Source organism: Dryobates pubescens, chromosome 13, assembly GCF_014839835.1.
Source record: "Dryobates pubescens isolate bDryPub1 chromosome 13, bDryPub1.pri, whole genome shotgun sequence".
Taxonomy (NCBI): domain Eukaryota; kingdom Metazoa; phylum Chordata; class Aves; order Piciformes; family Picidae; genus Dryobates; species Dryobates pubescens.
In genome coordinates this window covers 24,964,816-24,979,465 of record NC_071624.1, presented here as the reverse complement: position 1 = coordinate 24,979,465, position 14,650 = coordinate 24,964,816, and the positions used below count along the sequence as shown (strand labels likewise).

Genomic DNA, 14,650 nt, shown 5'->3' with positions numbered 1-14,650 from the left:
CCTGAAGAGAGGTTGCAGACAGGTGGGGGTTGGTCTCTTCTCCCAGGCAACCAGCACCAGAACAAGAGGACACAGTCTCAAGCTGCACCAGGGGCGGTTTAGGCTGGATGTTAGGAAGAAGTTCTTCACAGAAAGAGAGATTGGCCATTGGAATGGGCTGCCCAGGGAGGTGGTGGAGTCACCATCATTGGAGGTGTTTAGGAAGAGACTTGATGGGGCGCTTGGTGCCATGGTTTAGTTCATTAGATAGTGTTGGATGATAGGTTGAACTCGATGATCTCAAAGGTCTTTTCCAACCTGGTTAATTCAATTCTACTCTATACTAAATGAAATGAACTGGAGGCAAGAACACACCAAAGAGAACTTCCTGAGTATCTGAGGTTTTCTGTCACAGTAAAGCCCACCTGCCCTCCCTCACACATCAATTAAGGTTGGTGGGTGTGCGGGATCAGACCCAGAGAAGGGATAATTTGTCTGCATTGTACCTGAGGAGGTGACCAGTGATTTCTAACGCTTGATGGAAATATTACTCAGAAGAAAAAATGTTTTGCAATAGAGGATGAGTTAGATGGATGGGTTTTAATCTTTTTTTTTTTTTTTTTTTCAGTAGACATGCAAATCTAGGGATTTGTTTCTAGAAAGAATGTAAAATAAATCACACATCATTCCTGCTTTCCGCATATGTGCTTTCAAACAGAGTGAGCAGACTTTCAGCCATGCGATGAATGTCTGCAGCAACGTATCTGACTACAGGTCTCTTAAGTCACTTTAATGGTGATGGATGTGCAGGAAACTATAATCAATTACATTGCCCTGAAAATTACATAGTTATTTTAAAAAAAAACACCCAAAAACCACCAACCCAAACCCAACAGGTAACAGTTGTTTGACACAATACAGCTTAATATTTCTCAGAAGACAGAGACCTTCTTATGTTTGAGCTTGCCTGTATGCACAAATGGTATCATTTCAACAGCACCTGCACAGCTTTCTTCTGTATAGGCAGATTATATAGATCTGGCAAAGCAGCTGTAAAGGAGACAGAAGAAGCCGAATCAAGAGAGAGAATGGAGGGGGGGGTGTGGGGGTGTGTGGAATCTGAACAGAGAGATCTAAGGTCAGATCTAAGAGGTGATGTTCTCTAGCTCGATATTTGAGAAACAAGCCATGTGCCTCTGCAATGTGCAGTGTGGCCTTTCTGTAAGGTACACACTCACACACTATCAGATTTCTGACAGCTTTGTGCTTCCTCCTCCTCTGGTTTGCACCCATACGCACCAGCTTCAAAGCCACCACATGCTGTCCAGGAGAGGTGGTGCCAAGAGGTTGCACAGATGTCATCTGCCTGCTGGACAGAGTGGATGTATCTGCTTCCAGCATTTCATGAAATCATTCAAAACTCGTGGAAAACGTATTAAAAATATTACTTGATTGGTGGCTCCAATGTTAAGGGTGCAGAGAAAATAACACAGTATAGAGCCAAGCAGAGCACCATCCCCTGAGAGTCAGAGCAGCCTAGAAAGAAACTAATGGAAAAATACACACTCTCAGCCTGTTTGTTCCACTTACTGGGGTCCTTCTTGGCCCCTCAATGGAGAGATAATTGGCAGGTACAGGAGGCAAGAGACAGCAAGAGGAGGTGTTCTCTGAGACAAGGTTCCTCGACAGATAGAACATTCCCTTTCTTTCCCCCACCCCTAATGTCCACCAATGTATTTCAGACTATGCAATAGCCTGATCATGCTGTACTTTGAGAATCATTCTTCTCTTTCTTCTTTTCTTGTGAAGCCAGATCAACAGTTCATACACCCATCTCCTTCCACACTTGTTCCCTCAGCTGCTTCCCCTGGGCAGGAGACAGAATGAGAAGACACCAGATGAGAAGAGTGACCATAAGAACAATCTCAAAAAGTAAAGCAGTTAGTTCTGTAGGTCAGTTTGGTCCTGAGGTGACATGGGCAATACATCCTAATACAGCAGGAAGCCTGAAGAGGGGAAGAGAAGACAGCAGGGAATAAGGAAGGCAAATGAACATAGACCAGACAGAAAAGACAGAGTGCAGGACAGGTGACCCGCAGGTAGCCAAATCCCACCTAAGCAGGCTGTGGCAAGTGCCTCTTTGTTTTGCCTGTAGACAGTGTGTGGTGGCAGCCCTATAGGGGCCACAGCCATGGTCTTGTAGGGAAGAGGTGTGTGGATTTTGAGACATATGGACATGAACAGGAGGCTGAACGCCCACCATGTTTCTGGGCAGAAGGCAGGCGTGGACACACATGGCTGAGCAGTACCAAACACAGCACCCAGTGAGGGACTCACCTCCTCAAGTGGCTATAGGCCATGAAGGAAGAGACATGGCACAAACAGAAGCACTGGACAAGAGCGACAGCAAGCTGATAAGGGGGAACAGGATGGATAAAGCTGAGGAAACAAAACAGAATCACAGAACTGTTGAGTTTGTATGAGACCTTTGCGATCATCATGTCCAACCACTTGCCTAGACCTCACAATCGCGGCACTACTGCTAAGCCACCAGCACTAAAGCACATCCCTCAGCATCACATCCAAGTGTCTTTTAAATATCTCCATGGATGGTGACTCTGCCACCTCCCTGGGTAGCCTGATAGCCCTTTCTGCAAAGAAATTTTCCCTAATAATCCACCCAAACCTCCCCTGGTGCAGCTTGAGGCTGTTTCCTCTTGTTCAGTCACTTGTTGCATGTGAGAGGAGATGGATTCCCATCTCGCTCCAACCTCTCTTGAGGTAGTTGTGGAGCCTGATGAGGTCTCTCCTCAGTCTCCTTTCTCTAGGGTGAACATCCCCAGTTCCATCAAGCCACTCCTCATGAGACTCGTGTTCAGGGCGCTCCACTAGCTTAGTTGCCCTTCGTCAGACACACTTCAGCACCTCGATGTTCTTCTTGTAGCGAGGGGTCCAAAACCAAACACAAAAAGGAGAAAGTTAATGAGATAAGGAGGGGAAGCTGCGGGGCAGAGGTGCCTGAGGCAGCTAAGGGCCACAGAAGGCAGGGGGACGGGTGGAGTGAGGAGCGCGCAGCCTCCCCCGAAGGTGCACAGCGGAGCCAAGCCGGGTGCGGGGGGATCCCGGGCCTCTAGCCCACCCGCTCGCCGCCGAGTGCGCAGGCCCTGCGCGCATGCCCGCAACTTATTTCGCGCGGCCGGGGCGCCGCATTTCACGCGGCGGTGAAGCGGGGAGCGGGTCGGGTGGGGCGGGGCGGCGGCAGGAGCAGCGGCCACGTGACCGGCGCGGGGCCGGGCGGCCGCTGGGGGCCAGCACCGCCATCCGCCCCGCGCCGGCTGGGCGGCCGCTGGGGCAGCGCGGCCGCGGGGCGCTGAGCGGCGGCTGCTGCTGCCGCCCTCCGCCAGGCCGGCAGTAGGGACCGCCAGACCCACCGAGCGACCCACCGACTGACTGCAGCCTCTCCCCGCGGTGGGGCGAGAGGCGGAGAGGCAGCGTCGGGAGCGGAAAGCACACACCGGTGCCGTCCCTACTGGAGCGTATTTCAGCTTCGGCACCACCGCTGTATTTTTTTATTATTCTCGTTGTTGTTGTGGCCGTTTTTTTGAGGAGGGGGGCAGCCTCCCCTCGGCTCGGATCTATTGTCACCACCACCAGCACCCCTCCATCTCCCCTTCTCCACCTTCCTCGCCACAATTAATCCGATGAATTTGCTATGATTGATCCGTATTAATAGCTGGGGTGGGTGGGCGTGTTTTGGGGCTTTTTTTCCTTCCTCCCCCCCCCCCCCCCCCTTCTTTCTTTTCTTTTGTTGTTTGGTTTTGTTTTTTGGAGGGGCCGGGCTGGGACCCGATCTCCGCTCCAGAGTCCACCCCGGTCGGTGCCTGAGAAAATTGCATCTGGATGCATCGTTATTATTATTATTGTGTTTGATCCAGGGAGATAAAGGAGGAGGGGGAGAGAGGAGAGCGTGCTGGCGGGGAGGGGAAGGCTGCACCCTTCCCTGCACACACACACAGAGGCAGAGAAAGAGAGCTCCAGACATCCAGAGAGAGATATTTTTATTTTTTTTTTAAAACACACCCCCCCACGCCCCCCCGGAACTTCTTTTAGTTGGGGAGGAAAGGAAGAAAGAAAATAAATTTTGTGCAAGGAAATACTCTCGGCTCCCTCCTTCCAGCGGGTCTCTCTCCTTCTTTCTTTATTTTTTTTCCCCCCTTCTCCTCTGCTTTTTCTCCTCTCTTTCGGAGATCCTCGCCCTCCCAGCCCCTTGATCAAAGCATTCCGCTATTCTGATTTATTGCCTGCTTGGTGAGGCTTTTTTTTTTTTTTTTTCCTCCCTTTCTCTCTCTCTCGCCTTTTTTTTTTTTTTTTTTTTTTTTTTTTTTTACAAAGGCGACCTGAGATCAGCCATTACTTTCCTTGGCTCGCTTATAGGAATCTCTTACATTTGGGGCTTGCTGCTGGTGGTGGTGGAACCGCACTCGGATTCTTTCATCCCCCCCCACCCCCTTGCTGTCCTCTCCTCCCTCCCTTTCTCCTTCCCTCTCTCCCTCCCTCCCTCCCCCGTTATTCCGCCGGGGGAGCCGGATTTGTGGCTGCGGTGGGGCGGGGGGGGACGAGAGCGAGAGGGAGAGCCGGCGAGAGACATGGATGGCCCGGCGCGATGCAACGGGCTTCGGAAGAAGCGGCGATCGCGGTCCCAGCGCGACCGGGAGCGGCGAGCCAAAGGCGGGCGGCGCGGCTCTGCCGCCGGTGGGGCCGCCGGCCCCGGGGCCGCCGCCGCGCTCTCCTCCTCGGGCTCGGAGAAGGAAGACAATGGGCCCCCGCCGCCGTCCCGGCCGCGACCCCCCCGGAGGAAGCGGCGGGAGTCCTCCTCGGCCGAAGAGGACATTATCGACGGTTTCGCGATGTCCAGCTTCGTCACTTTCGAGGCGCTGGAGGTAAGAGCGGCGGCGCTTTGTGTGAGCCTCATTGTGTGGGGGCAGCGGCGGGGGAGCCCCCGCAACGCCGACCGGGGCACCCCCCTCCCTCCCTCTCGGCCTCTTACCCCTACCCCGGGCCCGCGCCGCCGGGGGTGCCCGCGGGGGTCGTCCCGTCGCCCCTTGCCCGTGTCCCTGGGGTGCCCCGCTCCCCTCCCTTCTCCCTTCCTGCCGCCGACACCTGCAGCCTGGCGCGCCGCTCCCGGCGGGCGGCGGCGGGGACCGGGACGACCCCCCTCCGCCACCCCGGGCAGGGGAGCGGGGAGTTGTGTGAGCTCCCCCCGCGGGGCTCCCGGCGGCTCTTCCCCTCCCTTCCCACGGAGCAAACTTTTCTCTCGCCGCCGTGTCCCGGCGGGGCCGCCCACCCGTGTCCGCGGGGCAGCGTGGGCCGCGTTGGAGGGGTCTTGGTGATGGTGTCTGTATGTTTCTTTCCTCGGTCTCGCCGATCGCTGCTGGCTGGCTAGGTGGGGGTGCTCATCGTCCACGCTCCCTGCTGGCCTGTCACTAGTGAGCCCTGCAGCCTCCCACTCCACAGGGGCACCATTCATCTCCCTTCCCCCCTCTCCCCTTCCCCCCTCCCCCCCCCCCCCCCCCCCAAACGCTGGAGGAAGGGGCCCGGCCTCGGTCTCTTGTGTATCTTCCAGCTACCCACTCGTGAGCATGGAACTGCTGTCAGCCCAGAGAGGGTGGTGGTGGGGATGCAGGAACCCCAGCCTGTGCATTCAAAATGCTTTGTTGTTTGTAACTTCTTCTCCTGAGAAGTTTGCTGTGGTGAAAAGCAGATTTATTTGGGTTTATGTGCACTGGAGTCACAACTGGAATGATTATGAAGTGTCAAAATAAATGCAGAGATGAAACTGATTGTTTAACAACAACAACATCAAAACTCCAAACTATGTAGCTCTTAAGCTGGTTAAATGTTTAGCCAGGAATACTTAGTGACATTTTTAGGGGAGGGGTGTAGAGGATTTGTTTGCTTATCCCACCCCCCCCCCCCCTTTTTTTTTTTTTTCTCTTTAATTTGGAAACAAATTTTGCTCTTGCCTACACCTGTATCCATCCAGACTAATCCCTGCAAGAAAACTTTAGTATGAGGGGAGGATCTGTGCGTTCCACCAAACCTCCTCAGCTGGTTGGTGTTGGCCTGGTCCAAGCAGTAATGAGCAAACCCTGAGGATACTCAATTTTACCACCATTTCTCACCTGGTGAGCCCATCCACAAGTGTCCTGCTCAAAGCAGAGAAAGGAGGAGTGTGAACACGTTTATTAGCAAGAGTGCTATTTGCAGTGCTTCTCATTCAGACAAAATTCTTGTTCTTCCTCAGACAAAGCCCCAGATCATGTTGTTAAGAGTTTTAAGGGAATGCGGACTGGAGAATTTGGACATAGTCCTTTTTGGAGGAGAAGTGAAGAGCAAGTTTTATGGTCAGAGCTTGGTAGGGTGTTTTAGAAGATGTCTTCATTCTATCCCACTTGTTTGTTTATTTTCCTCTTGAAATGGAAGCAATCACTGTGCCTTTTTTTTTCCTTCCCTCTTTGCAAATCCCAAGAATGGCTACTACTTGCATCTTGTTGTAATCCTATATTGCTAAGGAGGAGCATAGAAACATTACCCAGTTCTGCCAGCTAATATCACATTCAGATAAAACAATAGCTCACACACTGAGACTTGACATACTTTTAATGTTCATGTGATAGGTGGCACATTTTGACCTAACGATTTCATGCTGCGTTGTGGAATAGTGTCACAAAATCATTGTTAGGTGCCTTTTTTTTTTCCCCCTGCAGCTTGGTATGTATGTTGAGAAAGTTGTTTCTGATGATCAGAGAGAAGATGAAGGTGTCTAAGGCACAAGCCCAATGTGGCAGGAACTACTGTGTATGTTATGTGTGGCAGCCTGAAGTTTTTGTGGTGTCTTTACTGTTGGCGAGGAGATTGTGAGTGGCTGGTGGAGTGAGATATCTCAGCCTTGGTGAGATGTTTAGGTGTTAACAGGCTTTAGTGGAGACGAGAAGCCTTGGGTGCCACGGAGAGGTGACCTGGTATTTATGCATCTCGTGTTCTGGATCTGTCCCTGGCTTCTTGGAGGCCATGGAAGCTTCTCTCCAGGTTCCAGAAGACACTTGTGCCCAGCAGGTGACAAGACTGTCCCAGCCCAGATTTTGTGCTTGAACTTCAACCCTTTCTCAGGCTTGGTGCAGCTGAAAATGTGCAGAGGCACAAAGTGTTTTGTTTGCCTGATGTGAAAAACAGTGAGAACTGAAGTGTGGAACATATGTGCTGCTCGAAGATCTAATCTCATGGTCCAGAAGAGGGAAAGCAGGCAGGTGATGGCTCACACAAGAGGGAATAGTCACTGAGGAGGGATGAGGTTGAGTTGTCTGCTTATGAGGACATCTTTGCAGCAGTAGGTATGTGAGTTGAGTGGCTGTGAAGTGTCCTCTCAGGATCTTCTTGTGATTGCTAGATATAAAGTTGCAAATGGGTAGAATTTCCATGCAGCTTCATTTCACATGTCCTTTTTGTTGGGGTGATTGAAAAAGCCCAAACTGTACAAAATTGCAGGTTGTGTAAAACTCCTAGATGGCAAGGGGACACAGGTGCTGCACAGGAACACACATCCCATGGCTGCTGTTGCTTCAGTAGGAGTCACGTGTGTCTGTTATGGTTGTGCTGATAAAAGTTCCCATCCCTTGAAGCAAAGCTATATTTTTTAATCAGTTCCCACTGTCAGAGCTGCTTTTCTGTCCAAATATCAGTAGCCTTCTCATGCCTCTCAAGTGTAAATTGTTTGGTGTAAAAGTAGAGGCCATCTGCTTTTAGTTATCTGTCTCTGAGTTTATGGCAGCCTGTACCTTGATCTCTCTAATGTTTGCGTGGGGAGTAGAGGGGAAGAGGGAGTTACACGAAGTAGGTTCTCATTGTTGACTTTTCTTGATTTTTATTCCTCCCCCCCCCCCCCCCGGGGTTGAGTAAATCCAGTGGCATCGCAGATGTGGCCAGACTGATCCTTGCCTGGCCTTGCTAGACTCTAGAGTAGTAACGTATGGTGTAGGCCTCTTCTCTACACTGGGGAGCATCTTGGAGCTTTGACCTTCGGTGCTTGGTGGGTAGTTAAGCAACTGGGATGTAGTGCTACAATTTGATCTGATTCACCAGATCCTCCCATGAGCAGCCTTGCTGGGACTACCAGCAGCAAGCTCTGTGGTTTACTCCAGGTCAGTTACTCACACATCGTCTCCCTGACCTCCCAAAATCTCCAAGCCTCCAAAAAGAGAAAGGTGCAGATGCTTGGTGCTGGTGTTTGTGTGACTGGTGTCTTGTCAAGCTGACTGCTTTCTCCAGCCTGGTGTAGCCTATGCTGTGCTTCTGGTGTGTTTGCTCCCAACAATAATAGCATGAGTTTCTCCAAACCCAGGTGGGCATTTTAGACACCAGTTTGACAGGGAAAGGGCATTTCTCAAGACGTGATAAATCAAACTGCCAGAATTACTTTCTCTGTGATGTGCTCTGGCAATGCTGGTGAGGAGGTTGCTGTGGAGCTCTCTGGTGAGGTGAGATTTTGCTAAGATGTTTGTTTCTTTCTTACCCCCTGGTGTGTGGGACTCCAGGCAGGAAGCTGACTTGACATGGCTGTTGACGTGCAGTGCTGAAGCTGGTTTGCTGTGATGAGAAATGAAATCTGACCTGAATGTTAAGATAGCTTAAAGCCTGGGAAGTACTTGATGTTTCCTGAGTCAGCTCTGACCATCCCTATGGAGTAAGCAGTGGGGTTTGGGTTTTCTGAGCACTAAGGTAATGAGGATTTCTTTTTTTCCTGCGGATGTTTGTTTAGCTTCCACTCAGGCAGTTCATCTGACAAGCCTGAAATGGGACACAGATATTTATAAAGCATGGATAGAAGTGATGTGGGGCGGGAAGGAGGGGACTTGCATTTAAATAGGGATTCTTGTTCCATGAAACTGGCACAATTTCTCACTGTGCATTTGCTGAGCTAATTTCTGCTCAGCACGCAGGCATTAGTCTGTTTCTAGACCATGTTAAATTATCGCCAGGTAAAGCCCAATATAATTAATTACAAATGAGAAATGCTGACAAATATTTGTCAAGGAGCTGTTTAATGAGCTTCAAATTCTGCATCAGGTGATTCCATCCACCTAGTGTAAATAATTTTTTAAGCAATTGTTCCACTGTATGATTTAGGTAGATGTTGGCTGCAGCACTTGGACGTCTTGGACAGCTATTGTGAGAGTAAAGCTTAACAGCTGAGGGGGGGGCTTTAAAACAGAGACACTACCATAACAGGAACAAAACGTGGAAGTTGCAGGAAGGTTTTGAAGATACTGTGGTCTCAGTTGTGTGTCTGTGTGCTCTGACAGTGTAGCTGTGTGTGCATCTGAATGCAGGAATTTGCTTTAATAACTTGTGTGATACCCATCGCTAGGCGCAACCCACTGAAAATAGAAATAGCTTGGCTGTGTGACAGCAGAAGCTTTGAGCTGGACACCATAGTGACTGGCTTGCAGTGTGGTTTTCTTCCCCAAATCATTCTCCTCTCACCAGCCTTTTAGCTGACCCGATTAGCCTGTTTACTTAAAGTCTCTGTGATTTCAAGCAAGTTGGGTCTGTCTTCTCTATCTCTTCATATTTCAAGAGGAATTTGATCTTCATGCCTTACTGCAGCAGCATCATAACATCAAGTGTTTGTTCAGTGCTGTCAGCAAATCTTGGTGGCCCTTCTTGTGTTTATTGACTGCTTAGATGCTTAGGTGTTTGTCCTAGTCTCTGTTTGCACATGCAAGTCTGCAGATTTAAGACCAGCAGAGAAAAGAAGGGAGTAAGTAAATGAAGATATCTGCGGGCGAGGAGTGGCATTAGGTTTTGTGTGGCACTGGGATATCATACGAAGTGATGTGCTTATTATTTTCACTGTGCATTTAGAGGAAACAGTAAATTGACCTGAGATCAAATTTCGAGATAACCTTGAGAGAGCAACTGAATCTCTTGATGAAAATCCTCAGCCCTGAAAAAAACAACCACCCAAACTGAAAGAAGGACTGAAAACAGCAGGATGTGTATTCCACAAAGGGAACCTCTTGGGTCTTTTTGAAGCCCATGTTACTATCATGTGGTATAATTAATAGCAAGATACTTTAGAGTTACTTTTAAAAGCCTGATACCTTTCTGGGAGGCAGGGCATCTGCCACTGACTTCAGTAGCTGTTTTGGGGCTGAAACTGACTGAAGAATGTGATTGTTGCATAAATGTTCTTTTAAGCTCCTGAAAGTAACAGTGTAATGAAGATGTGGATTTTTGCCATTCCCATAGGTGGTTGTAAGAAGGCACAATGGCCTTGAGTTGAAGAAGGATGAGTTTAAGGACAAGCTCTTTAGATAAATGTGATTCAAGCGGTCTCCACTGGTCCCACTCTTTAAGATTAACATTAATGGGACTTATGCCACATATCAATAGGACATAAGACACCCTTATCCTTCTTTATCTTGGCATCTTTATTTATTTTATTTTTTCCATGCTCTTTGGCTGAGAAGTAAGACCTTTCTCATTGAATATCTGGGGGCTTTACTGGGATGAGGGAGTGTAAAGAAATAGATTTATAAAATAAGGGTAAAGGATCAGGAACTTGGAAGGAAAATAATCACTAGGGAAAGGGGAAAAAAAATCAGCAGAAAGACATCAAGGGGCTGAGTAATTGAAAGATTGAGTTACAACACTGAGATCAATAGAGAAATATCAGGGACTGGATGGGAACACAGAGCTGGGGGGTGGAGGTGGGGGGGGATGTTATTGAGAGTGGAAGTTTCAGGAAAGATTCACAGCTGTGTATATGAACACTCCTTGGTGAGAGCCCTGCCATCAGTGCCGAGGAGGGATACTCAACAAAACCTGTGCCTGCTTAAAGAGTCATCACACTTGGTAACTTTTCAGCTGGGATAAAGGCAGAATGATTCCTCACTCAGTGAGGTGGGCCCCTGTTTTGCCCCTTCTCTGCTACCTTATTTTTTTAAAGGACTGTTTCTATCAGCTTGACTGGAAGACCCTACCGCATTACACTGGGGGGCTGACCTGCAGCCTTGCAATTATCTGCAGCTAAATTAGAAGTTTAATCTTTGTTCTGAGCAACAATAAGTTGAGTCCAATAGGTTTTAAAAATAGCCCAAGCTCAAGTTTGGTGAAGTCTCAAATGCAATTAATAAAAAGGTAATGGAGTTAGGAAGTTGTGGGCTGAAATGTGGAAATGTTTAACCCTCAGTTTTCCTTGACTTGAGCTGCGGTGCTTTGGTGAGGCAGCGTCGCCTCGGTTCGGCGAGGTGAAATTGCTTCCAGCATTTCCCTGTGTTTTCTTGTACATCATCCTGATGATTTATCAGCTCAGTATCTGTGTTCTCCTTGGGGTTTGGCTCGGTATGTGCCACAAATTACCAGCTGTATGTATTTTTTTGTATAGTGAGTTTGCTGTCATGTTGACTTGATGCCAAGCCATGGTGAAGACCACTTCAGAATATCGTAGTCCTCTAAACCCCTTTGTTGTAAAATGGTTATGAAAATCCCCTTTGTAAGTAATGAGGAATGGCTAATGCAGGTAGGGATTTGTTTTGCTGGAACAGCAGAATGTGCAGTGGCAATTTGTCAGCTCCCCAGCTCAGCTCTGCTGTACTGTTTGCCTTTAAGTAGCGTGTTACCTTAATATCTTGAGATTTTTCCCCCTGTATCTTGGCAACACTACAGCTAAGTTCACACACTCATGCAGTGGATAGAGGAGGTTTTAACCAAAAGGGTAAATCTTTAATCTGGCAAACATTATAGGAAGGAGTTTTGATTCTGTCCTCCTCTGTGCAGGATTGATGGAATAAAAGTCAGCTAAAGAAGTGGATTATTCCTTGGCACTGCACATATTTTTCTGTTTGTGAGTTTTTGCCTGTCTGTTTCAATTTGGTCACGTTGCTTTACATATGCTCCCTGTGGAGTTACTTGGTGTTTGGTGTGCATCTTGGTCTTGCTGGTTTTGAAAGCTCCTGAGACTAAGATGCAGGAGATGTGCAGAGGTGTATTGATAACTGATGTGCCAAAGTTCCTGACTGGCTGAACTTCAGATTGTGTAATGCTGGCTGATGCACACGTTACTGATATGATTAATATCCCAAGTCCAAATGGGAACAGTTATTCCACAGCCATGCTAGAAATCAGTTTGGTTCTTTCCAGAAATGGTTGCACTTTAATCTGTCTCACATGTGTTTGCCAGCTTCCCAGAGTGGAAGTTGTTTCTCCTCTAGAATCAGTGCTCTTTATGAATTACCATATTTTCCTACTTCTGTTTGGTAGCAAAGGAGGGTTACTCATTTGGGAATAAAACTGTGCCCAACTTTGTCTTCTCCATCCACAAACCTATGCCTCTCCTTTGTTGGCTGAGCTCATGAAAAGCAAATGTCTTCAGCCTTTGAGATATGCCCTGTGCTGACCATCATTTGGATGAAACCATCTGGGGCAGGTTTATGGGTGCTGCAGCCTGGCAATGCATGCTTCAACTGGAGAGGTAGAGAGAGAGAAAGGTAGGCACGAGGAGGTTCTGTGTTAGATTAGCCTTTAGGTGGCCAAAGCTCTGGTGAGATACTTCTTGTATTGCAGAGTAATTGTAACAGGGTTGTATTAAACTTTAAAACATTTTGTACTCCCATGCAATCAAACAGTGACAAATTCCTGAAGGTTTGCTCCATGCTAGGCTGACTATGAGAGGGACAATATTTTAAAGGGGAGTATGTAACAGTGATACTACCTGGTGCAGATACCTCTTTACTTGCAGTGAAATCTGCAAGCCACCATCACCTTTTTCCCTTCATGCAGGTACAGGTTACCATGTACCAGGTCACCCATCCTCAGGGCTTGGGGTCAGCCAATGTACAGATTGCTCTGGAGTGTCCTACAGCTGCTGTTAACTCACTGTCCTGGTGTAGTGAAGGGATTTTAATTTCCTTACTTGTGAAGTGGAACCGATGAGATAAAAGTGCTTGCCACTGACTTCTGCTGGACCACACACAGGTGGCTCTCAGGCATGGGAGAATGGTGGCCCTCAGTATGAAACATGTGTACCTTCTCCCTTCTGGCAAGTTTTGACAGCCCATGTTTGCCGTTTGCACACTGTTTCCTATTGCTGAGGCTTAGATGAGTTGCAGACATGGTGATATTTGCTCAAGGCATTGATTTTTATTTGTTTTCACTCTGGAAGTCCTGAGTGACCTGAGAATTTTTAGTCTGAGCATCTGCATCAGGGTTTTTTTGGGACCTCCTGGATGGTGGGAATGATGGAGCTCATTGCTATGAAATAAGGATGTCCAATGGGAGGGCTGTAGGCTCTGTTGCTCACCTGGCTCCTGACCACTTTTGCCACCTTTGTCTTGGCTTCTGCACATCCAAGTGCTTAGCACCATATTTCTCTGGAGTGTCCTTCAAGGGTCCTTCAGAAACTGGCATCTTGTCCCCAGCTTCCAGAAGGCCCAGGGGAAGGAACTGGGAGGTGCCACTGTTGCAAGAGCTGGGTAACAGACACTATCCAGCTTGCTCCAGAGCTGACCAGATCAGTTGAATGGTGGAGCATGATGTGACATCCATTGGAGCAGGCACTGATGGAGGGCTGAGGCAGCAAAAGCACTTTTGACCTCTGAGGAGTTTGTGTGGTAGGAAGGCAAGCAAAGAAGCGCTGCTGTTGGGGACGATTTATGTTGCAACTCTGTTAGTGTTGTGGGTTTTAATGCACGTCAAGGGCATTTTGACCTTTGAATGGAATCTCTTGGTGTGAAACTGTGTCTATTCTCTTCCCTTTTCTCCCCTCAACGAAAACTCAAGCTAAATACTGAATATCAAAACCGTCTGTTTTGAGGGGACCAAATTGCCTCTCTTTATTTTATGTGATTTGGATATTGCTGAACGATTGCAAAGCCCTAATAATTTTTTACTGGCTGGCTATTGTGCTTGTAGGCAGTGACTCTTGCAGCATTAGTCACTTTAACTATGGAAAAAAATAATAAAAATGCAATTAATGTGGCTCAACAGCTGAGTCTGCTGGACTTAAAAAAAAGAAAGAAAAAGAAAAGGGGGGGGGGAGAAAGAAAAATTTTAATGAGTTCTGGGATCAGAAAGATACATCTGGTGGATTGATTTGCCAAGTTTTCAACCTCAGAATGTGTGTTGAAAAACTTAGTGAATTATGTAGCTGCAAAAGTGGATCTTTGCATGTTTATAAGACCTCAGTTCAATCTCCTTATATTTGCCTAATGGCAAACAGACCTTCTGACAGAGGCACGGCCCAGAAGGACACACGTGTGCTGCAACAGCTCTGTAAGCTGATAGTGTTTGTATCAGAGTGCTGCTGCTAGTGGAGGAATTTTAGAGGACCCATTAAATATAGGGAAAAATATATATCTTGGTATTGGATGAAAGAAAAGAGAAGGGGAGGGGGGGGAGGAGAGAGAGAGGAGAGGGAGCATTGAAACTTTAAATGTCCATGATGTGTGTGGGCTAAGATATTGTGCCTCTGCTGCTGAACCAGAAAATTTCTGACAACTGTTTGTCATGTGTATGTATTTATAGCCATTCACATAATGAAGAAGTTTCATGAGGTTGTAATAACGTATCAAGATGGATGTAATTAAAAAGGAAGCAAATTGACACCTCGAGA

General features: G+C 47.9%; 1 protein-coding gene across 5 annotated transcripts in view; it reads left to right on the top strand.

The window, feature by feature from the left end:
• The first annotated feature begins 4,453 nt into the window (after positions 1-4,453).
• Positions 4,454-14,650, top strand: part of AUTS2 (activator of transcription and developmental regulator AUTS2) — an 809,823-nt gene continuing 799,626 nt past the window's right edge. For all 5 annotated transcript variants that reach the window (XM_054166169.1, XM_054166172.1, XM_054166170.1 and 2 more), the window contains exon 1: positions 4,454-4,919. In XM_054166169.1, the coding sequence (XP_054022144.1) occupies positions 4,626-4,919 (294 nt within the window). In that variant the 5' untranslated portion in view covers positions 4,454-4,625. The remainder of the gene's footprint in view (positions 4,920-14,650) is intronic.